A 25683-nucleotide genomic window follows, 5' to 3' on the forward strand; every position below is an offset into this window, starting at 1 on the left:
AGGGGAAGTCTAAATTATCATTCCCAAAACAAACTGCTAGTTTTGATTAAAATAAGGGTTCACAACCAGGGGGGGTTTATGACCGTCACAGTGACCCGCAATCACATGATCGCCATTTGTGAGCTTCACAGACAGCTTCTGATAACCAGAGTCAATGGAGAAGCTGGCAGTAAAATTGCAAATTGCAGTCACATGATGTCTCACTTAATGACCTTTGGTGAGTCACTTAACAACTGTGGTGGAAGTGAGGTTGTAAGTCCATCGCAGTCACGTCTTGCTTAACAACCAGGTCGTTTAATGACCAAGTTGCCAGTCCCAATTGTGGTTGTTAAGCAGGGACTACCTGTACTGTACCATTCTGATATATTCTATATATCCCTTCCTACAACCACCAAGCACTGGGACTTACATAACTCTTAAAGCCAGTGCATAGTGCATATAGTCATCTAAAGTGCCAAGTTCAATTCCTGGTTTGAACCCCATAAAACATCACCTAGCTACCCACATCTGATGAATCCCAATAGGATTCACATGGTGCCTCCTAGTGATCAACATAATTGTTTAAACATGTGAATGTGCTTTTGAATCATGTATCAAAACATTATATAAAGAATTGTGGATTTCTTGTTTAAAGGGGTAGCAAAGAAGATAGTTATTTAAGACCGAAAAGACAGGAGTTACTCTGGATTTACAATCTTAGATTTATAGACAGAAGCTCATTTTTCATTTATGAACTCTACCAACACAATGTAAAGGCAAATAAACATTTTATGAGGTCAAGGTTTAATTATTTATTTAAATTAGGCTTAATGAAATCTTGTATGTAATATGTTTTATGTGCTTTTTTCCTTTTTGTTTTACATATAACAAAGTAAAATAAAAGAGAACAAATAGATCTCAATTCTGTTTCAATATATTAACTTTTTTAAAAACCTGCCTTTCCCTTTCTAAAACTTAAAAAAAAAAAACTATTATGATTGTAAAGACATGAGACACTCCGACATTTCCTAACTGCTTTTTAATATTTTCTCTCTATTTTTATGATCATATAGATCAAATATACTAAATTTAATCTATATGGAAAACAAGGTTTCTTATAAGCTATTTTTTTATTTGTTCAACTAGCATGTGATGAAATCTAGAAACAGCTATAAACTTTGTTGAATTATTTAAGCAGAATTACTTAAAGTGCTAGACACTAATTAAAGCTGAACTGCTTAGCTTTGAGCATAAAAAGTTCCAACTAAAAGAGAAATGCCAAAAATGGAAGCCAGAAGGAAAGGCAGGGTTTTTTTTAAGTACTGAAAGACTTGTGCAGGTAAGACTGTCTATGCTCCAGTATTATGTATTCAAAGCACTTGGAGGAGAATAATGTGACATTCACCCAATTTCATCTGATCCCATTTTCCGCAGCGGGGGGCACCCTTTTTACATTCAACTTACCTTTGATGAAAGCGTCACTTATTGAGATCATTTGTTGTCCTCCATTGTCAGCAATCAAGTACTCTGAACGAAGACAGAAAATAGAGAGATGGGAGGAGAAAAGACAGGTTATGCTCGTATGCTCTTGTATGACTTACACACCCATTCCATGAGGACAATAAGAAACATGAGTCACTGTAATAGGAAGGTCTGCCCTGAGAGAACCCGTCTCATTCTTCCTCACTCAGTCACTGTCAGCATAATTACCATATACCAAATTACCTGGCAATGGAACCAGTTTGATATGAAAGAGAAGCTGAATAAACACTCTTTTCTAATTTACATGTACCTCATTTGTCATGGGGCTTAATTAACTTCTAATATGGCAAGTATTTAAACAGGACAAAGGTGAATGGCCTTGTTTTAAAAACAAGGGATTCCTGGTTGCTCATACCCAGGACAAGAGGTGTGTTAAAATATTCCTTACACCCCTTCCCTACTCCCCCTGACAACAACTCAGTTATGTACGTCTGTCCTCAATTAATGGCTGGGGGGAAAAATCACCATTGGGCTTGACATTCTACAGAGAATTTATCCCACAGGAGAACTGGGATAGCAAATTTGTATTCTTCCCTTGTCCCCTTAGATGCCCACAAGCTCTTTCACATAGTTCCAATACCGCCAGAAACATGGTTAAAACAAATAATGCCTTTCCTTCACATGCTACATTAGTATATCGAAGAACAGGGAAGAGAACTTTAAGGTCCAACACTGGGAGAGCTCACTATCCCCCTTCATTACTTCAGCACGCTGTTTAGTTCTTCTTTCACCATTACAAAGATCTGAGTGGACCTGATGTTACTTTTGCAAACCACATACAGTGGGGCAAAAAAGTATTTAGTCATCCACCAATTGTGCAAGTTCTCCCACTTAAAAAGATGAGAGAGGCCTGTAATTTTCATCATAGGTATATCTCAACTATGAGAGACAAAATGGGGGGAAAATCCAGAAAAATCACATTGTCTGATTTTTAAAGCATTTATTTGCAAATCATGGTGGAAAATAAGTATTTGGTCAATATCAAAAGTTCATCTCAATACTTTGTTATATATCCTTTGTTGGCAATGACAGAGGTCAAACGCGTTCTGTAAGTCTTCACAAGGTTTTCACACACTGTTGCTGGTATGTTGGCCCATTCCTCCATGCAGATCTCATCTAGAGCAGTGATGTTTTGGGGCTGTCGCTGGGCAACACGGACTTTCAACTCCCTCCAAAGGTTTTCCATGGGGTTGAGATCTGGAGACTGGCTAGGCCACTCCAGGACCTTGAAATGCTTCTTACGAAGCCACTCCTTCATTGCCCGGGCGGTGTGTTTGGGATCATTGTCATGCTAAAAGACCCAGCCACGTTTCATCTTCAATGCCCTTGCTGATGGAAGGAGGTGTTCACTCAAAATCTCACGATACATGGCCCCATTCATTCTTTCCTTTACACGGATCAGTCGTCCTGGTCCCTTTGCAGAAAAACAGCCCCAAAGCATGATGTTTCCACCCCCATGCATCACAGTAGGTATGGTGTTCTTTGGATGCAACTCAGCATTCTCTCTCCTCCAAACACAACGAGTTGAGTTTAGACCAAAATGTTCTACTTTGGTTTCATCTGACCATATGACATTCTCCCAGTCCTCTTCTGGATCATCCAAATGCTCTCTAGCAAACTTCAGACGGGCCCAGACATGTACTGGCTTAAGCAGGGGGACACGTCTGGCACTGCAGGATTTGAGTCCCTGGCGGTGTAGTGTGTTACTGATGGTACCCTTTGTTACTTTGGTCCCAGCTCTCTGCAGGTCATTCACTAGGTCCCCCCATGTGGTTCTTGTGATCATTTTGACCCCACAGGGTGAGATCTTGCATGGAGCCCCAGATCGAGGGAGATTATCAGTGGTCTTGTATGTCTTCCATTTTCTAATTATTGCTCCCACAGTTGATTTCTTCACACCAAGCTGCTTGCCTATTGCAGATTCAGTCTTCCCAGCCTGGTGCAGGTCTACAATTTTGTTTCTGCTGTCCTTCAACAGCTCTTTGGTCTTGGCCATAGTGGAGTTTGGAGTGTGACTGTTTGAGGTTGTGGACAGGTGTCTTTTATACTGATAACAAGGTCAAACAGGTGCCATTACTACAAGTAACGAGTGGAGGACAGAGGAGCCTCTTAAAGAAGTAGTTACAGGTCTGTGAGAGCCAGACATCTTGCTTGTTTGTAGGTGACCAAATACTTATTTTCCACCATGATTTGCAAATAAATTCTTTAAAAATCAGACAATGTGATTTTCTGGATTTTTTCCCCCATTTTGTCTCTCATAGTTGAGGTATACCTATGATGAAAATTACAGGCCTCTCTCATCTTTTTAAGTGGGAGAACTTGCACAATTCTTTTTTCTTCTAAATACTTTTTTGCCCCACTGTATGCATATACCCACATAATATAACGATGTAAAATAGGACAGATTACTACAAAAAGATGGCTCAGATCCCTTTTTAAGCACTCACAACCATCTTGTTCTACATATTTTCTGGGGAAAAAACGTTCCACAGGTCAGCATCTCATGGGTTCACCGCCTGGATTCCTATGAACAACAGTGCTAGGATCTGTGGTCCTCTGCCCCTTCTCTGGAATGGGATTTTGCTGCACCCCAAGTATACTTACACTTAAGGAAAATGCTAATGCCAAGTTTGTGGTATTGGTGTATACAATCCTTATTAGGTTTACCTTAAGTTTATGAGGCAGTGCGTACATTAACTAGTAAGCCATAGCAAATGGGCCCCAATACCATTATTAAGATTCTAGAAGTGATGGCAGTATCAACACAATTCAAGCCCAATTCCCTTCATACTACATTGCTGTTATCCTGAATATATGGGGTGAAGTTTGACACAAAGCCTATGCAAAATATATTTTCAAAACTTTTTAGTGAGTAAGTATTGATTTGCCAAGCCCCCTAGAACTAGAATTGTGGTCTACAACATAATTTCTGAGACAACAAACTGGTTCCCAAAGCATGCAAAACCATAATGATGTCTGTTTGTAGTCATTGTAGCTTTTAAACCATGATGTATGAACCCAGCTGACTATGGCATATTCTACAAATCATGGTTTAAAAAATAATATTTTAGCTTGAGGTCTGAACCAGTCAATATATTACAATCCCAAATTATTGACGTAAATATTCTGCCAAAAATCTTCCCTTAAGAAAATGAGCCTTTACAACATGTTGTTTTCAGGAGAGGTAGGCAATCTTTTTGGGTTGATAAATACATCTGAAGTGCTGAGGCCTGTCACAGGTGTTCTCAAAAATGACTGCTGTGGTGGCTTGCCTAGTCACAAAACGGCTGCCGTGTCAGGCATGGCCAATTACAAAACAGCCATTTTCACATGAGCTTGATGCCACTGCTCTTTTACCCTCCCAAAATACTCTCTGCCATATCACTTGGTTTTGCTTTATTTCTGGGCACCTGGGCTTGCTTCCAAATATTCATTCATTCATTTGATTTACCGATCAATTTATATCTCACCTTTCTGCCCAGTAACTAACAGAATGGGGGAGGAAGAGCCCTATATTATGTTTCAAGAAATTCTGCTTGCAAAGTAAGCAGCTGTAAATGGCTGAATATTTAAGAGATACCACACTGTGACAGCTCATCACTCTGCACAGCCAGAATCATTCAACTACTTGCATATTAGTATTATTGCTACATATTGCATTGATTTAATTTCAGATTATATAAACTTAAGAGAACTTCCATTTCTTATAAGTTATTTCTAATTTTTTTTCTCTCAAATTTGCATGGAATCATCCCTTGCCTAAGGAAGTAATTGCTGAATCAAAAGAAGTCCTAAATTCCGCAGCAAATTTAAGAGGATATCTTTTTAAATTGGCAATTTCCACAGGACAAGTCTAAATCTTGGATCTTAGTACAAGTTTCAATTGAATATACTTAATATATGTGTGTTTTGCACTCCTCCAAAATATCTATAGTTCTTACTAAAAAAAGTGGTAATCACTAGTGGCAAAATCTTCAAAATATTTTTTTTGAGTACCCATTTTTTTTAAGAAAGGTGACTGACACCTACTCATTGGGTAATGAAGTGACATCATAGGCTAATTTATCACTATGTTGTGGTGAAACAATGATGATTCAAAGCAGCTTTCAGATCCAAGTATACTCAGAGCCAAAGTGATAACAGCATCATTCTAATGTCCTAATCTGCATAACATTCAAAAGGCTTGGACCTCTGCCAGGCAGAGGTAACTTACAGAGTGGTTAGTTCCATAAATGATACAAAAATCATATTTCTGTAAAATTTCTCATTGAATTGCCAAGATTTTTCTGCATATAAGCAGAACATTTACTCCTTACCCTTCTAACGAAAGCCAAGAAATGTTTTCAAAAGCATTTAGTATCCATTAGAATCAGGCAATAATATTAGAAAAATAAAATTCATTCACAAGAACTGATACTATTATTAATTTTAGTGAGCAGTGTTATTCCATGCATGAAGCAGCAGAACCAGACACTTAATTATAATATCTTAAAGTTACTTCTTAGTTTCTGTCATTAGGGTATAGAAAACAAGCATGGGCACAGGGAAGTTTACCTTCCTTTATTTTCTCTGGGAAAACAGAATCCTCTAAATGATTTTTGTGAAGTAAAGGTGTCAAAAGAAACAGATGAGACAAAAAGCTCGTCCTTATCTGCAATGTCACTATTAAGAATTTTAAAAGGGGGGATCCTTAACTGCCTTCACTTTTATAAACAAAAAAGAGTTTAAAGGCTTTATGCTGACATTGCAACATGCAGAAGGACTGCATTAAGCTACTCAAAAGCTGGACAACACATATGACTATAACTTCTCTGTTCTTTTAGAAAGTGGAGATTGGATTCACAAAAAGCGTTTTGTCTGAGACAGAAGGAAAGAAAGGAAACTCGGGTTCCTGCACTGGTCTGGACAAAACTCTCTAAGAGACCCCATTTAATACTTTAACTTTATGAGACTAAATCCAAATGTAGTGTTTTATACGCCAGCACTCTATGCAAAATAGGACTCACTTAACTCTATCTAAGGAAGCACTAGGCTAGAAAGCAGGAGGCGAAGAGTTCTAGTCCCACCTTAGACATGGAAGCCAGATGGGTGACTGGGCCAGTCCCTCTCTCTCACCCAACTCACCTCACAGGGTTGTTGTTGTGGGGAAAATTGCTGCCTTGAGTTATTTATAAAAATAATAAAGGTGGGATAAAAATCTAAAAAAAAAAAAATCTGTGCTTACATCTGCTGCCTTCACAGCAGATGTTCATCAAAACTCTTAAGCTCCATGGAGAAAAGGCATCTGTCAGAAGAGCTATTTAAGAACTCACAGACAGTACAGACAACCCTTGTTGTCTGTCAAAATGAAACACATGAGTTTCCTAACTGTGAAAAAACTACAGGGATTATCTGGGGCGTATCTGAACTGAGCATCAGCCCTGCTTTCTCTTATGTGCAACTCCAAGTGGCAGCTACCTCCTACCTTTTTGGTCAGCAGGATGAGGGGGCACATGTGGGTACTTGGAGTGCTTCTTGATATGGAAGTTCACGTTGTCCAGCTCCACATTCAGGCTGATGGAAGCAGCTGAGTCGCTGTCCATGGCAGACTGGAAGCTGCTGACTGAGGTACGCTTGCTAGGGCTGGCAGAGTCTTTTGGATTTCAGTGAGGGGAAGAAAAATACAGGGAGGAGAGGGTGGGTGCAAATAACAGGTATTCAGGAGGATATCAAGGACAGGAGAGACATTATCTTAATTAAACAAAACCCAGCAAGACTGTTGGAGAAAGCAGGAAAGACAGTACTTTCATCCACTTGTATCTCATGGCTTTGCTAAAATTCTGATGGTCTTTGAAATCCATTTACTTTATCAGACCATCATGCTAACAGTTACCCTGCAAACACCTTATGCATACTTAAAGCTTGAAAACAAAACTAAAATAGTCTAGCTGACTGCACAGAAAATGCTGCATCTGTTTAAGCAATCTTCTCAGTCTGGCATCCTCCAGTTCTGTAACTGGCTTACAAATCCCATTTTTCCTAATGGGAGTTGTAGGCCTAAGAATTAGCATTAGTTGGAGGAAACTGGCATAAAAGGGTTAGGAAAAATGCTTTTGTTTCTACATAGAGCAGGCAGAAGGAAGCAGAAATGCGATGCAGTTAAGAAGAAATCCTCAAAAGACAGACACAGGGACTCACTAGTCAAGTTGTCATCTCCTTCTTCTGCAATTTGCTCTGTGTCACTGTCGTCAAACTTGATGTCTTTGAACCACGATGGCTCAGAATGGCCCTCCACAGAGTTGACAGAATCGCTGTCTGGAGAAGGAGTTTCAGAAAATTCTGTGCTCTACAAAATCAATTAGGGAAGAGAACACCATTTGTTTCCTTAGTCGCATTAGCATCCTTGGGACAAGCAGAATCACTGGAATATAAAAGTTTGATGTTATGCCACAGATAGGCAATTGAACTTCCTGACTCAGAAAATACAGCTTCTATTTTTTACTGTAAGTGTCTCAAAAGAAAACTGAGCAAAAAATGGGAACAGGGCTGTATTTAGCACAATCACTCATTTAAAAAAAAAAATCTCCTTGGGTATAAAGGATCTGTTTGCCTGCTAGAATACAGAATAGTGTATTATTTACCCCCAAAACACTACCTGTTTATAAAAATGTAACATAATTATAAAGAAAATGAATTATACAGAATGGAGATGAGAGATTAATATAATCAGATCAATAGGACATTTGCAGGAGAAATCATAAAAAACAAGCAAAACAAAAAAAACCCCAGTTTTTTAAAATATATTTTAAATAAAAACACTTTGCTGACAAAATAATCAGAACTTAAAATAAAACAATAAGAAACAAAAAAATAAAACAAATGTTTGTGCCTAGATGTAAATAAAGTTATGAACTACTGATGAGTAAGTGGTAACAATGATCTGGTCCACAAGTTTATTTTTGGTACAGAGAATTGTAACTTGTCAAACTTTTGTTCTTAGCAAAACTCTCCTGTGATAAAAGTTCTCTCCTGCTATTCTAAATGGAGAGAAAATCTGTTGCCATGCTAACAATTCCCGCAGGAAATTCAAATGTTCACAAGAGCACGGGAGTTCTAGCCGTGAAAATGAGAATGTTACCAACCGCTAAATGGACAGCCCAAGGAATCTGTGATTTTGAATTCTACATGCTCTGAGATGCATCTTGCATGTGACTCTAGCATGTTAGAATTCCCAGTTTTTTCTACTTCATTCCATGTCATGCTTCATTAACCTGCTGTCTTCTCCCACAGGCATAAAGATATTTAATGAAAGTCAGTAACTCAGAATGCCACTTTTCCCCCCACCTAGTCACACCCTATTCTTTAGACGATATAGCCCTACTAATTATTGGCCACCATTATAACATTACAGAAAAGTTGTTCTTATATTCATTTGTAACACAGTCCATATAACAGCATTAGGAATATTGGGATCAAGCCAAGGTATTATGCTGAAACTCAGTTTTTGCCTCAAGGTTAGTATACTCTGTGACAGAGGACAGATACGTACGCACTAATTGAGCAATTTCCTAGCTAACCAAACAAAATGACATTAACTGGTTGCATCTCAAACGCCAACTTTGACCTCTTCACAGATGAATTCTACAAACGCAAGTCTGAAGCAAGCGTTAGGCATAACAGAAGGAATTTCTAGGGACAACCATTAAGCAATGTTCATGATAAAAGCAGGAAAAGGAGCAATCCTGGCCAAAATTGGAAAGTGTTGGTTTATCCTTATTTTTCTACAAATGTGCATGAGACTATGTGAATTGAGTGCTCAGTTCTTCAGGAATTTTTCAGTAGTTAAAAATGCTCCAGAATATTTTTTTTCCCCTACTACTGAAGCAATTTTATTTTTAAAAATAAATATTTTTATTTTTAAAAAAACCTAATTACCTACTGCAGGTTAATATTTTGTCCTACCCATACACTTTGCAGATTTGTCCTAAGAAGTCAGATCACATGATACATGGAGGTTAATGGTACATGTAAATTTGTCCATGAACCAAGTGACAGATCATGTATTCAACTGAACCTCAAATGGACACACCATTATTGCCAAAGATTACAGCTGTTGTGAAGCAGCTAAATAATAGCAGGGCTGTGGTTCTAGAGAATAAAAGAAGGGGGACCCCAATGTACACTGCCATGACCTTTCAAAAGACAGACAGGAAATAGATACAATACACAGAATCTGGGATTAGGTACCACTCTGTAGGCAGCCCTTAAATAAGGCCTGGCAAAAACTTTTAGTGAGTAAATAACCCTATCACTAGCCTGCCTCCTCCATATGACCTGCACAACTCATAAAGGGAAAGGGCTGCATTGATCAATTAAAAATAATCATAGACCACAAAGGAATAGCTGGCGCACCAATCAGCTGTTCGATAGCTAGCAGAGCAGCAGCAGCAATGGAGCTGACGGTGTCAGTGAGGCCTGGACGTGTTGGGGGTGCTTGGCAGCAGTACATCTTTCGGACTGGTGGCAGATCCTTCCTGATGGTGGCAATGTTTGGCGGCAGTAGATTTATTGAGTTTTTAAAAAATGTCAGCAAGCTCACAAGGCTGCTTTGCAGGCTGCATGCAGCCAGTGGGCCATTTGTTATGCAGGCTGATCTAAACTGTTGCATGTTTGATATCTATGTTTAGAGCCTTCATTTTAAAAAAAACTTGATATTTTTTTAAATATCGGTCCTCTGACTTTTCTTCTGAAGTTCTTGGAAAATGCCCTTCTTTTCAGTGAAGATTTTATAGGTCTCTAACTTTATTTCTTGGTCTTAGGTAAATTAGTTCACATTAGTGCATTATTAGAAATTAGAACTACTTTCACACACTTTCGCAAAAGAACAAATGGACACATGTTCTGAATAGCTGTAAGGGAGATACAAAGGTCATTAGGAAACTACAAAGATTAGTATTCTGAAATATCTGGCTCAAAAGGATCCAAAACCACAAGACACCATACAAAAGTTTTTCTCCAAGCTACCCAATTCACAAATAATTTTTTCACAAAAGAAGTTCATACCTGTAATGGTCTGTAGAGTGCATACTCATCTCTAAAGATTTGATCATGGTGACTGACGCAATCCAGCCAACGCCCATCTACTAAAGCTTGTCCTATTGCAATTGCTTGAGCTCTGGAAATAAGACCATTTTAAATCCCATGTTAATGAAAAAAATGAGTTCTTAGTCTAAAGTAACCTACTCTAGAGATGTGTTTTGACTGCAGTGCCCAGAACTAATCAATACATATGGAAGGTATCAGATCAAGGTAAGGTAGTTTTAAAAGTGAGCTTCAGAAACCTTTAATGAACCTTTCTCCAACCAAAGCATAAGCAACCCAACAACCAGTGTGGTGCATTAGTTAAGGTGCTGGACTAGAAACCGGGAGACTGAGTTTTAGTCCTCTCTTAGGCAGGGAAGCTGGCTGGGTGATTTTAGGCCAATCACCCTCTCAGCCCAACCCGCCTCACAGAGTGATTGTTGTGGGGAAAATAGGAGCACAGAGCATTAAGCACACTGCCTTGACAAAATAATAATTAAAAAAAACCCTATGTCTTCTGCCATGCCCTCATGACCTTGCTTTCATCTCATCCTCAACCTCTGTATAAGGTAGCTTTAAGTCAGCTTTAGCTGCTATGCTTTTAAAGAGACGCTTTTTCCATTAAGCAGGCAAAACCCAAACTTCATGCCTCTCCTCCAGTCCCTAGGCACTGCTCTCTGGGGACATTCTGGTTTGGGTGACTGAAGAGTCCTGATCTTCAAACCTAGCTCTTCCACTGTACCCATCAGGTCACCAAGCTGGTTTCTAGCTCAGAGGTCCACTTTGGAAAAAAGGATCATCCTCTCCAGCAGGTGACAGGCATGGGGGACAAGAGGGGAGGCAGGGGCTGCCCTGTGCAGTTGGAGGAAATCTCCTACCACACCATACCACCTCTCTCCTGATAGTTGGTGAGCATTAACTCCATGCTCAAAATCAACCCAAACTAATGACAAGAGCAGAGGGGGTTCTGCAAGCTGTCTGAATCATCATCACACAATTCTCAGGTCCTGTCAACTGTTATTTGGGCTATTTTAAACACAAGTATAGTGCTTTTCTGAAAAGTACCAAACCCATTTTAAAAGCAGCATAACCAAGGACAAATGTGAGGGGAAGGCTGTGCAGTGCAGTGCAGTGCAGCAAGAGATCACACTCCCACTTCACCATGCAGCATTCCCATCACCTGCTAGTTGGGCAAAACCTGAAGCATGTGTGGCCATCCCCTCCAATTTAGCCATCTGTCAAAACTCAGTGCCCCAGCCCATGTTAAGGAGAATGACTGGGGGATGTTTTCCGACTGATTGTAACATCCAGAGAGGCGAGAGGGAAACAAAGCAGGGGGACCCACCAGTCTATTTCCTTACTCTGCAAACAGTACAGAAGGGTTGCACTATCTGGCAGCAACCCTAAACAAGCAAGGCAGGATTCAGCAATGGGGGCAGTAAATTTTATGCCAGCATAGTTTTTTGCCAGCTCAAGGATGGGCAGATAGTACTTTAAATATGCTAGGGGGAGGAACCCTGTGAAACGTAACTGCACTCATTGACTAGTTTGAGCTTCCAAGTACAACAAATGAAGTGTTTCAAGAACATGAGGATCCTCCTCATACCATCCATCCTGGCTGTCCCCCATGCACAGCTAACAATTGTATTAGTCCAATTCATTCATGCAGATTGTGTAATGCATTACTCCAACTGATAGGCAATTCAATTTCTGGAGAAACTCTGCTATGAATGTTTTTAAAGAGACACAACCTGTCTGTTTGACAAGCATTTAAATAAATTAATTTATTAAAAGGAAGGTAGGTGGGGGGAGATATAAAACAAAGCAAAGAGATCAGATACAGTATGTGCTTAACTTATACAGCTACTCATTTCCCCAAGTAATATGGAGAAGCTGAATTTCCTTCACAAATTACCACAGTCTCTTACATTTCTACTTCTTTGATTTGAACTCAACTCCTGATGAGTATGTGAACATTTTCCTGCCATTGCCCTCTTCCAGGAAGTTTTTTCAGCTTCCCAGACTAGCCTACCGTCCTGGTATTCCCTAGTGGTCTCCCATCCAGCTACTAACTAAATCTAACCCGTTTAGCTTTCAAGCCTAGACACAGTCAGTAAAGAGAGTTTCCAGCATGTAAATAACATCCTCAAATGGCTACATGTAGATTAATCCCCAAACAGTGCAAGTTTTACCCTGAGCATTCTTGTTTATATGGTAGATGCTGAAAACAGCAAATTCCCTCTCCAAGGCCAGACTAATGATAAGCAACACCATTTAGCAAATGAGATTATAGCTGGTGGCTCAGATAAAAAATCAGATCATTGTGTATCAATATAAAAGGATTTGTAATACATACCTGACCTTTCAAAAAGATATTTATACTCGTCTATTTTTCCCACTGCACGGCATTTTGAAAATGGTGCAAGAGATTGAGAATACAAAGGATTTTATGACCCAGTAACAATACTGGAAGGCAATTAGTGGATCAAAATATAATTATTCTTATCTAAAGGTTGATCCCAAAATTAATTTACTATAGCTGGCATAGCCCTAGGACAAGCAAGATAAAAAGTGAGTAGGACAGGGAAGGGTGGGTTTGACTAGATATGAAATGCTGGAGTTTAACTATAAATCAAGTTACATTTGCAGAACCCCTGAACTGGAATAAGCCCAACTATTTTTATCTTACTATCCTACATCACTGAACATACTTGTGAAAGACCCCATGACGCTCAGTTACCTAGTGGTGATGTGGCCATTCCTCATAAGCCAATTGACCAGTTCCTTTCCTACGATGCAGTTGGGGTGGGTACGCAGCCAGTAGCGATGGTCTTGAAACTCCATCCCACTGTTGTGATGGCATATTTTCTTCCACAGATCCTTTAACTGAACTGAGTCCTACAAGACAAAACGATGACATTTTGAGATAGCACTCATTTAGAGGGCTTAAATGTTCTCTCTGTCTTGAGAGGTGCTGTTTACATTGTTCCAAGTGATTTACAAAAGTCCTTGCCTTGCCTCTCCCCTTTCCTGGATATATTGTTAGGACTGTCAGTTCATTCAAGGAGCAAGCGCACATTTTATTTAAATATTCAAATTCTTATTATTATCTTTCTGACTGGGAGGACTTTTAAAAATGAATTGTTAACTTTCTGACACTCCACAGAGCTTGTAACATCAAGTCTCTTGATTCTTTTTCTTTTTAGACAAGTAACAAAACAGGCTTTTTTGGAACATTTTGTGATCTTGACAATTAGAGTGGACAATTAGACTGGTTTGGGGACTGGCACTATAGAGTGCCTATGTACTTCCACAGCACACACAGAACCGCCATCCATGCCTGTCAAATCTCTTGCCCTGCCCAATGTTTAAAATTTAAAATACATGGAAAAGCAGCCTCCTCTTACTTTCTTTTACTGGTGTGTGTCTGCCCACAAACATTTTTCAGAAAGGAAGAAATCACAGCAATTGGGGGATCGTACTCCAGAGAATCAGAAAGATGAACTCTGTTACTGATAAGTTGAACAGGTTCGCATACGTTTGAAAGAAGCGGACATTTTTTGATTTGGACATGGTGGGCGGCTTGCAATGTGGTGGTGTTTTGAAACAACCTAAGGATTAATTGCCCACACATTCCTTTTTATGGCTATGTTTTTTGGATTATGCAGGCCACCATAGGAACCAATCTGTGATTTTGCCATGGCATTTTCTCTGCCCTTTAGGCATACAGGCAGAAGAATAGTAAACACTTAGAGAATTTTTTAAAGAATATGACTGAAAACTTTTCTAGTACTCCACACTTTTGTAATGCCCCACCAATTTCCTGATTCAAATGCTTGAAAGCTTTGACACTTTCTTCCTCCTCCATTAATAATCAGGATTCCCCTGAGAATAAGTCTAGGTCTGCATTTAAAACAACACATTATTATTATTCATTATCTCAAAATATCCAAAATATTCCAGGAAAGCAAATAAACATATATGGTCTGGCAAAACAATAAGCAAGACTTTGATGGAAGAGTTATTCAGGCTGCACAGAAGATACTACAGCACATTGTATAGCATATTAGTAAATATATCTTCTAGCACTAACATGTTTGAGGGAGTTCAGAAATGGAGTTCCCTGCAACATCAAACATTGACCTGCACAAGAAACAGAACATCCAAGGTGAGTCCATGAAGCAGGGCAGTATACAAATGATTGCATAGACAAACAAAAAAATAAATAAATCACAAGTTACAACATTCAGAGTTGCATCAACAGAAGTAGTTACAAGCCATGAGAGATATCAAGCCATATATCTCTCATGACTGTTTGGAGTTCATCCTTAAATAATTGAGCACAGTGTTTCATGCTGAAGTTCCTACATTAAATTGTGCTATGCGCTCGTGGAAAAGGAAATAACGTAACAAGTACTAACAAATGCACAAGCAACGTGCATACATGTTACTCATTTTTTCCCTTGTAAAGGGGGTTTAAAATAGTATAGCTGTGTTTTTAGGCCCACCTAAACATATGCTCTTAAAAAATAAGGCTTTTCTTTTTTCTAATTGATGCTAATTTCCCTGTGGTGAAAGACCACGCACTTAAGTTTCTTCAGAAATAGATGACCATATAAAAACAGCTTTTCAAATGTTCAAGATAGTAATGAGGATAAAATGGCATAACCTGCATACCTTTGGAAGAAAGCTGAGGTATAAGTAATGCAGAACACAAGACAATTGTAAACAGAAGACAATATTAAAACAGGTAAACTTAAGAAATCAAGTACCACAAACGGCAGTAAGACGTTACTTATTTCTGTTGGAAGGATGCAAGATACAAGAAAAGCTTGGCTTGTACCAGAAGAAGTTTGCGTTCATCCTCACTAGTCTCCTTCATGTAGGTTCGATTCGTTTGTGGACTGACAGATGTCTCATAGGAAGGCACCATGGGAGACCCCGATCGATCCAGAGACAGGTTAGTTATGCTAGCTGATCTGGTGGGAGGAACAGAACAATGCTTGTAATCCTCAGCTCACTCCAGCTGTACTTTCAAATTAACGTTTAACAGAACAGGGCAAAACTTTACCATATGAAGGAGTTCTTAATAATCTCTTTCTCATCATCCAAAATATAATCAAGCTTTCAATATCAGGAACCAAACACAGGAACTTTTAAACAGGTTAGAAGCTAATTTTTCCCATATAAATTTCTCCTTTCTTGATTTCTCAAATGATAAGTAAATTGCTTGATCTACTCTTCACGTGGCTTCATGCTGCCAAAATGCAGTGTCCCTTTTGCTACCAGTTTTTGGCAACACAATCTGGGTAAGTTCTGTGTAAATCCCCATCTATCAGAAATAATTCCTCTGCACAACTGCCACCTCACCATGTGTGTAGCAATGAAAGCCAAGAACTAGACCTAGTTTTCAACAACTATAGGTTTATTAATTAACAACAATTCAAGCATCTCCCTTAACATCACATTTTATCTCAATGTAATCCATATATTTCTTCACAATCGCTTGAATACTAAATGAATAACTGTATTTGTGCAAACAGCTGGACTCATCACAAAACACAAGGCAAGAGGATATAGCTTAATCTGGCTTCAAATCATACAGAAAATAATCAGAACTGAATTCTGGTCTCCAACCTAGAAAGCATATTTCACCTTGAACTTCCTGTAATCCCTGGATCCTTACTAAGCCTTCAAATACACGGGCTGAGATTTGATGTCCAAAGCTCAGGAAAATAAGCAGAAATATCCACGTCCCTATATACTGTGTCCTTGCTGATTCCCTTCTTTCATAATTGACTGAAAAAACTATGCCTTATTCCCAAACTGGGAAATGCTGATTACCAGGTTCAAATGAAGACTGGCTTGATCCATACCTAGTTGCCATAATTTACAAAGTTGGATATTATACAAATTACACACAATATAACATGTTTTGGATGAATATCAGCATATTGACAAGAAACCAGGAAGCAAAAGAACAAAGTGCAAGGCATATCTTTAAGCATGAGCAACTTTTTCTTCAACTATCCATAGTTAAACTCTTGCATATTTAAAGCTGTACCTTGCAGCACCAAGCATAAAAGCTATTAACTAGCAAGATAAATACCCTAGCGTTGAACTGATTAGCTTAAGATACCATTGTAATTCACAGCTTATTTTCTTCTTTGTACATCACAGAGACTAAACCAAACATACTGTCCTTAAGGACAGCATTGGACACACTTGAAGGTAGATAAAGAAAATACAACAGCATAAAACCAATTGCTAAATTTTTATTGTAATTATCTATTAGAACAGCCATTTCAAAACCTGTTTCCGTTCATCTAGATTGTGCAAGAAATGCATATAAAATATTTTACTAGCTTTATGAAAACTATGCTGAAAGGAAGAGCAGAACATATGGGGAAACCTTTTGCTCAAATGACTACTCCTTCAAGAATAGCCAGGAAGGCCAGGATAGGTGAAACATGAACAGCTGTGTGAGTTCATAGGTACTCCCTCTTCACCTATAAAATGGGATCTAAAATGATATATCCAAACAAGTGCCCTGCTGTGGGGAGCTAATGTGTCCTCCATCCTTACTTTCTTTGTACTCTGCAATTTCACATTCTTTTTCTCCCAAACAGCTCACTTCTAAATTGCTGCAAAAACTACAACCCTGGCCTCTCAATACAATGAATGAGGAAGACTTAGGAATAAGCATGCAACTTGGTCTTGAGCATGCAGAAGCCTACAGACTGAGCAACTTTACTTGGAAAGTAAATAATTACAACATATTAAAGGAGTAAGACCTAAATGGGAAGTTCTCTTGCTGCAAAGCAATGTTCCAGTCAGTAGCATGACATTATTTGAAAGAATGCTTCTGAGGCCCTAACCAAATCCACGTTTATATATATTTAAATGGTCTGACAAGTGATTCTTACAGAGAATATTCATTTTCCAAAATTATTTATAAGATACTGATATTTGCCAGCTACAAGTAACTTGCTTATAGTAAATTAAATTCTCTCAAACTGTCACACCCTGTTTCATAGGCATAAAAATATATGCTACTCTGTTTAGCTATAGCTAACTTAAATTTGAGTTACAGTACAACATATTCTGGCAGCTAACCATGATTTGTCTCTGAAAGGGTTTCCAGGAACAGCAATGGCGGACTGAAGACAGCTCCACTTTTGCAGAGCTGATGAATGCAGCGAAAACAGGAGTTGGTAAATGGATTGGCTCCTCAGGACCACTCTCCAGATTAAGGAAAGGAAAAGGATAGCCCACAGGTTTGCTCCATACAGAATCTCCCTGCAAAGAGATCGTAAAATAGCAATCTCCACTGGGTTTGAAGCTTTCCTTCTGGAAGCTGAAGGAAAAATATCCTGCCTAATCCACAGTTTGGTGCCTTTCAAAGAGACACTGGGTCCGCCTTCTTCCTCTCTTAATTACTTTAGGAAGTTGCTTTTTATGGATTATGTAAAAGTTAAGAACCTTCCAAAGGGCAAGTTTTATTACAATAAAGAATCTCCTTCTACCTTGGATGAAAGAAGCTACATGTAAGTCTAAGGATTAAAAAGAAAAAAATTACTCTTTGAATGGCAAGAGTTTGAAAAGTTTAAGGCTAGATGGGCTTGAAAGAATATTTCCTGTGAGGTGTTTAAAAATTACTAAAAAATATACGAAGGTTTTGAAATTGTAAGAAATCCTCCTGTAGGAAAATTTTCTTGTCTGGAAAATAAACAGATAAGAAGACTTGACTGAGGGAACCAGAGAGAATAACCCATTACATTTAAGGCGGAAGAGACCCATTAATACAATGGAGCAATACCATTTGACTATAGAAGATATTAATGCAGTTTGGGAGCAATGTACTCAGAAACTACTTAAAAGTTTCTACTTTAATAGAGGACACAGAAGAACAACAGAATTCATTGGAGAAAACAGGTTGAGGCTGATTTGAATGTGTATATGGACTTTAAAAAATGCTGGATTATAAAAGCGATTTGGAAAAAGATGCTATGGATCTAAAAATTGGAAAAGATGCTAAAATGGATTTACAGATAAAATCAGCTGATGTCATAATAATTAAAGGGGACATACAAATAATAAACCAGAAGAGTGATTTGGAAAGCCTTTTTATTTTGGATTTACAAAATGGATGTGTTAAACCAATGAAGCTGTTCCTGAGAAGAGACAAAGAGACACTATTGAGGCTGTTTCTGAAAAAAGACAAAGAGAAAATGATAAGGAATCAATTTGTGGGATGTTATTTGTTGGGATTAAACTTTTTAAAAGCAAAAAGAAGGTTTATAAAGTGAATCTATTTGACTACAGTTAAAATATAGGTTGTGGTTTCTGGTAGTTACCAATGGGATTTCTTTTTGACCAGGACTGAAGCACAAAGTTTTTAGGATTTGCATATAAGTGGGGAGATATTCCTTTTGCTTTATTTTTTAGAGAAAGTGATAAATTGAACTATAAAATAGATTTCTTTAAGGTTAAAATACATATGTTATTATTTCTGGTAGCCCTAAATGGACTTCTGCTGATTAGGATTGAAAGATGAGTTTTTACAGTTTGATTATTGATAAGAGATGAGATATGGGAAGAAGAAAAAAATTTAATGAAATACTAGAGAATGTGTTAAATTATTGAAACTGTTTATAATTGTCTGGAAGGAGGGGGAAGTCACCTTTTATATATCTTCCTTTTCCTTTTTTCTATTTCTTTGCACTTCTTTCTTTCTTTACTCTTTATAATTTCCTTAGTTTGTATTAGTTTTTAATCCTTGTATTTGAAAACTCTAATAAAAATTATTATTAAAAAATTGTTTCTGAAAAGGAAGAGCTCCTCAAGGGTTCTGCCTAAGGAATTGGTATTTTGAAAATTAATTGTATCAGTTTAATGTTAGCCAAGATAATCCCTTAGTCTGTAAAGAGAACGTCTACAGTCCAAATAAATTGAAGACAGGGAAGGAAGGGAAGCAGAAAGTTTGGTATGAGTAGGAAGATTTTATACTCTGCCCTAGCCACATTTTCCATCTTTCAACTATGATGTAAAGTCTGTACCAGATTTATATCAAATATAATATGAAATATAAAAAGTGAAAATCAAATAGGAAGTTTTAAAACAAAACTGATGATCAAGTCACTTACACTAATTGGATCTGCATGATGTTGTGCTATGAAGTGAGCAAAAGTTGATACAGAATAGTAGTATTGTCAATCAACTATTCTCTATGGCGCCTTGCCAGAACTACAGATATAATTCCCATTCTACTGCTGACATGTAGTAATTCATCAAAGCACTACTATCCCAGCTCAAGTGAAGTATTACGCTCTCATAAGTACACACCCTTTGCAATATAGCCAATAAGAATCAGTGAGATCATATGATGAAGCCATCTCAGTATTTCAGTGCCATAAAGGTCTTTAGAATACCATGAATCAAGTAAACGTGATGATGACAGGAACAAATAACAGAGGGAGTGAAAATATGTTAATTTGGTTATCTGCAAGTTGATTCATGGTTTGGACTCCTAAGAATGGATATAGTTTTGGAAATAGTTTATGAAAATATTTAACCCACCTGTTGGCTTCAAATATAAGTAGTCCCTGGGTTAAGAACGCCCAGGTTACAGATGACCCATAGTTAAGAAGAGAGCCAAAATTTGAGTTAAATACACAATAATTAGAATTAAATGCCCAATGATTCGAGTTCATTACACAATACTACTTATACTACTTACACTACTTAACTACACTATTATTGTACTACTATACAATAATACTGTTCAGCTCACATACAAATTTGACTTAAAGACAGACCTTGAGAACAGAACTCGTTCTTAAATTGGGGACTACCTGTAACAGCTGATGGCCTGGTTTTGTAGTTTAAATATACGCTGCGTTTGAGCCAAGCAGTAGGATAGTTCACAAGTACCCACCATTTAGCAAACATAAATGGGTAGAATTATTTGAAAAGATTTCGCTGAGAGAGAATGGGGAAAAATGCAGCACAGGAAAAAGAACCTTTGAGTAAAAGCCAAACCAGAGAAAAGATATGTTGCAAAAATGAAGTGTGAGGAAGAGAAAATGGGCAGATGAGGGATGGATGAGAGAGAAATAAATGGACAGCCCTACCCAATTTTAGCTTTAACTCCATCTGCAGCTGATATAACATTCCTAATCACAGCCTAAAAGATTGCCCACCCCTCCTTTCTGATATGGGCAAATGAACACATGGGTCAAATAGGTCACAGCAAACCTACCCCCCACATCTACAGTATCACTAAACAAGACCAAATTGTTCCACTGTATCTATTCAGCCGAACAATGAGGAAAATTGTGAGTTCTAGTCCTGCCTGAGGCATGAAAGCCGGCTGGGTAACTTAGAGCCAGTCCCTCTCTCTCAGCCCAGCCCACCTCACAGGGCTGTTGTTGTGGGGAAAATAGGAGGAGGAAGGGGTATTAGGTATGTTCACCATCTTGAGTTATTTATAAAAATAATAAAGGCGGGATAAAAAAAAATCTAAAAAAAAAATTACTGCTCTACCTACTGTACCACTACTGGAATAGGAGCAGTCCACTAAGGCTTCAACCACCCAGAGGTAGACTCAGCAAAGGATCAACTTACTCTATACATCCTGCATCTTTGACTCATCACTGAATCTGAATTCCAGACCCATGCTGTGTTTGTACTGTAGCTGACAGAAGACAAAAGGTCTGCAATCTCTCATGCAAATACTTTTATCAAGACATACAGATCTTGCAAGAGTGTATTAATGTCCTTTTGAGACAGAAGCTTTATGTTGTTTATTCAGAGTCAGCAGTGAGCTGCTTCAAAACATACTATTTAGTACAATCCTGACCCCTACTTGGATCACTTACCTATTCCGTGCAGGAGATTTCCCTGCTTCCTCCTGAACTGATCCAAGACGTGTTGATAAAGTGGAGGATGAAGAATCTGGATGAATCAAGCTGCAAGTCAAGGATATTACATTTAAACAGCATTAGCACTACATTAGAGAAATTAATAAGACTATTGGCACAGGCTGAAGTAGCAAGTTGTTCTGTGTCCCAAAAGAGGTGAGGAGGGGTGTTGCTGTTGCTTTATCCCAAGCCAAATCCCTAGCAGACCATGAATTCAAAGTGATGGGAAGTTCTCTGTTTGCAACTTACAACTCTTATCCATAAATACATTCTTCTAGACTCCTACCAACATGATCAGAATGGAATGGTCAGAGACTGGGACATAGTTTTTCTATAAGTATTTCCGATTTTGAGTCTCCAAAGAACCATACAGATTGCATATTTCAAAAGTTCACAGATGTGACATTTTATAGCCATTAATGCCGTTTATTTGAGAACTTTGTGGGGGAGTTGTTTCTTTTGGAAAAGGAGGTAAGGCACTACACTGTATCTATAAAAACTTTCCCCAAGAAACAGTTATTTAACTGAGCAACATTGGTGCTGCAAGGGGAAGAAGTCTCTACAGGTAGTCCTCACTTAATGACCCTAATTGGGACTGGCAACTCCGTTGCTAAGCAATGCAGTCGTTAAGTGAAATGTCACATGACCACCCCACTTAGCAACAGCAGTTCCGGCAATCCCAGTTCTGTCATTGAGCAAATCCCACATGTCATTAGGCAAAGACCTAATGATCCAAGCCATTCTTGGAAGATGGTAAGGGACTGCTTCCACTTCAACTCCCGCCAACCATCTCTGCCCTTCTGGCAGCCTGCCTACCCCCGCTACACTACACGCTGCTACCAGCTGGGGCCTTCTTTCCCACTGGCCTTCTTTCATGAAAGAAGGACCTGGATGGTGTACAAAAAAAGGCCAGTGTGAAAAAAGAATCCAGCTGTGCCAGCACGAAAGAAGGCCCCGGCTGGCACATGAGAAAAGGCCCAGCCGGTGCACGAAAGGTTGACACGAAAGAAGGTGGCATGAAGGAAGGCCCCCACTGGTAGTGGTACACAGAGTGTTGCACAGCACACACACACACACCTGTGCTTCCTAATGCTCACCCACGGCATCCATCCCCTGCCAGTAGCTCTCACACGCCATCCTGTGGGACATTTCCACAGCCCCTCCCTTGCATATGACCAGGATGGTGAGCCCAGCAGAGGGGAGGCAGGCGAAACTGACAACAAAGGTAAGCTGGGGGAAGTGGGTGGCAGGGGGTGGTTGTAAATGCAAGCAGGGTCAAATTTTGTTCGACATAACCAGGAGGGTGCTGTGATGGCTGGTACTTTGAGGACTGATCGTAAGTCAATTTTTTCAGCGCTGTTGTAACTTTGAATGGTTGCTGAATGAATGGACGTTAAGCAAGGACTACCTGTATATGCTCAAAGACATCTCCCAGTTTTCAGTGCAGCATGATAAATATGCTGGTAGAAAATGTAGTTTTATGTTTTTGAAAGAAGCGATTTTCAATTTACAAGTTCCAAGGGAATGAAAGTAACAGAACTGAGGTCTCAGGAGACAGACTGAGCTCTGCTACAGTATGTATTCTGTTGCTGAGAAACTTCAACCCTGGATCAGAGAGAAGTCACTGGAGGGCGCTCTTCACTGAAAATATGACCAGTTTACAATATGACAACACACCTCATACACAAACCTGTTTAGTCCACAGGAACCCCAATACCCATGTCACAGTGAATACCAATTCCATTAGCTATCGTCCATCTTCACTAAGTTAAATTGTAGATCCACTACTACTATGCCAAAGTATGGATAAGTGAAATAATCACTTCTTCCTCACTGTTCATCTCTGCTTTCTTTCCTTCATTGTTTCCTGATGTCCATTTTAGATTGTAAGGCCTCTGAGTTAAGGACCCATCAAGCATATTCTTTATCATGAATGCTTTAAAAGCTGAACAAATTATAAGATTTTGTGGATATTTGATGAGATGAACTCACATGCACAAATATTTTGTAATAATGAGACTCAGTTATTTTTGTTGGACAAGGATAGCTGTAAATCTGGAATTTTTTTAAGTGATGCACACAAAGAGTTATGCAGCAAAAATGGGATTCCTATTTAGAAGCCCTGTATATATTTGATAATATTCCCAGGGTCAAGAAAGGAAATGCCCAATGAGATAGCCCTTGAGCATTAACACTGCCAGCCTTTGGAGATCAACGGTCATGAACATTTTCAGATTTTCTTTCTCACAAATGTGAATTATTCCCATAGCCTAACAAAAATGTGCACTCAAAATGAACTTGTCTTTTAATTTAAGGGCCAAGAAATAAATACAATTCTTAAGGAATTGCATGGCTGAGTTAATAAGCTAATATTGACAGAGGCCACAGTGTCCTGAAACAATGTGCAAATGCTAAAGAATGCCAAAGTAATAACTAAAGTTGTCTGAACAATGCTTTCTAATAGGGTGTTATAAAATTAGTATAAGACTGAACAAATAACAATTTTCTAAGCATTTAAATATACAGTCATCAATACCTTTGCCAGGCAAGATCTTCTTCCAGGAAAATATTACGACTAGCTTTTCTGCTACCTACAGGAGTACGGGGTTCCCCAGGATCCAATACTGATACACAGCTTGATGAATCAGATAAAGCGCTCAAGTCTTCCCCAATGGTGTTACCATCTGTGGAATGTGCATAGCTTAAGGCTATTTTGCGACAGTAAGTGCAAGCTCTCAGATCACCTATGAGAAATAGAAGAGATGAGTCTTATGATCTGAAGACTTCCTCTAAGCATTAGCTGTTTACTGTCATGAATATTAGAGCTGGGATAGGCCTTAAGAAATGACTAATTACATAAGCTGGAGGGAGTTAACAAGTGGACCCAGAACAAATCTTGATACACTGGAATATACTAACCAAATACTTCTAGCTAAGGGGACATAATGTGTCCAGCATACCCACAGATGCATTCCTAGATACCCACCATGCTCTCTATCCCACCTAACTTACAAACAATCAATCTCCATCTTTATTAAAAAAAAAAAAGTCTCTAGACTGTAGAAAATGCCCACAATCTTTCTTAGAAAATAAAAATGAGGGGCAGCAATTGAGTGTTTTGGAAGTGTGCCCACCTGTACTGCAAAAGAAAAGACAACTTCACCAGTTCTGTGGTCAGTAGGTCTTTGGGGATTAGTCACACCCACCTTGCAGCCATTTTGTGAGAACACTAATATATTGTTAAATTTCCAATTCTGCTCATCAGTCCCAAAAAAGTTCCTGAGGCTATTGCTAATATGCTAATATACCAGATATATAACATGTTTTGAATCTGGTATATTTTTGATGTTGGACCATGTCTGGAAAAGTTGGAACAGCATCAGAAAACTTTCAGTGAGGTCAGAACACGCTGCATCAAGCTTAAAGTTCGGTGAACTCAAAACAGTTTTGTACATCTCTAGTAATATACAACAAGAAGCTAAATACTCCTGCTCTTTCCAAAAATACAACACGTGGCAGTTTGTGAGGAAATTATTCAAACCTGTTTAGCCTTCTCCCCTCAAAATAAAGCAAATGTTTTGGGAAGTTATCTCACTAAACCACATCCAGGTATTCAAATGGGTACCAGAAAATTATTTTTAGTTAAACATGGAAAAGAAGCACTTTCTTCTCATATCCCTTTAAAGCCCCTTGTCTTTCTTGAAGAGAAAGAGATAATTGCATTTCATCTTCCCCAATTACTAGGCGGGGACAATTTCTAAAGATCAGCCAACCAATCAATCAATCAATCAATCAATCTGCAGTCTTTGTAGTCTGTCTCATTGCAAAAGAACTCTAGGTAGGGAGAGGCAAAATACAAAACAAATTAAAACAATATAAGAAACAATATAAGACAACTAGGGCAAACACCAACAATTATTCCATATACTTTGGAGAAGATAGGTATTCAAACTAAAATTTATGGCATGGAAGCAACTATTGTACTAGCCTTATTTCAAATGTAATAATTATTTCATCATGCCTTGTACCCATCCATCTGTATCAAGAACCTAAATAAAACTTGGAGATTAACACCACCAGATAGAACGTGAACTAGATCTTGAGCAACACATATATACAGTATGCAGCAAAGCCTGCAAGATATACAAGAACTGTGGACAGTCTAGCAAAACATGCTTCA

General features: G+C 38.6%; 1 protein-coding gene across 6 annotated transcripts in view; it reads right to left on the minus strand.

Annotated features, from left to right (window-relative positions):
* The window catches only part of PIKFYVE (phosphoinositide kinase, FYVE-type zinc finger containing), a 112557-nt gene that overhangs the window by 56020 nt on the left and 30854 nt on the right, over nt 1-25683 (minus strand). For 4 of the 6 annotated variants that reach the window (XM_007421272.4, XM_025170800.2, XM_088135598.1 and 1 more), the window contains 8 exons: nt 24040-24247; nt 21462-21551; nt 15425-15560; nt 13322-13479; nt 10564-10675; nt 7699-7846; nt 6986-7153; nt 1444-1506 (listed from right to left, as the gene is read on the minus strand). In XM_007421272.4, coding sequence (XP_007421334.2) covers nt 1444-1506; nt 6986-7153; nt 7699-7846; nt 10564-10675; nt 13322-13479; nt 15425-15560; nt 21462-21551; nt 24040-24247 — 1083 coding nt within the window. Of the gene's footprint in view, nt 1-1443; nt 1507-6985; nt 7154-7698; nt 7847-10563; nt 10676-13321; nt 13480-15353; nt 15561-21461; nt 21552-24039; nt 24248-25683 lie in introns of those variants that run through there. The other 2 variants (XM_088135599.1, XM_088135600.1) reach the window with 2 other exon arrangements.

The sequence above is a fragment of the Python bivittatus genome, unplaced genomic scaffold, assembly GCF_059951505.1.
Source record: "Python bivittatus isolate LINGU-HERP-01145 unplaced genomic scaffold, Pbiv_v1 ctg000200_np1212, whole genome shotgun sequence".
Classification (NCBI taxonomy): domain Eukaryota; kingdom Metazoa; phylum Chordata; class Lepidosauria; order Squamata; family Pythonidae; genus Python; species Python bivittatus.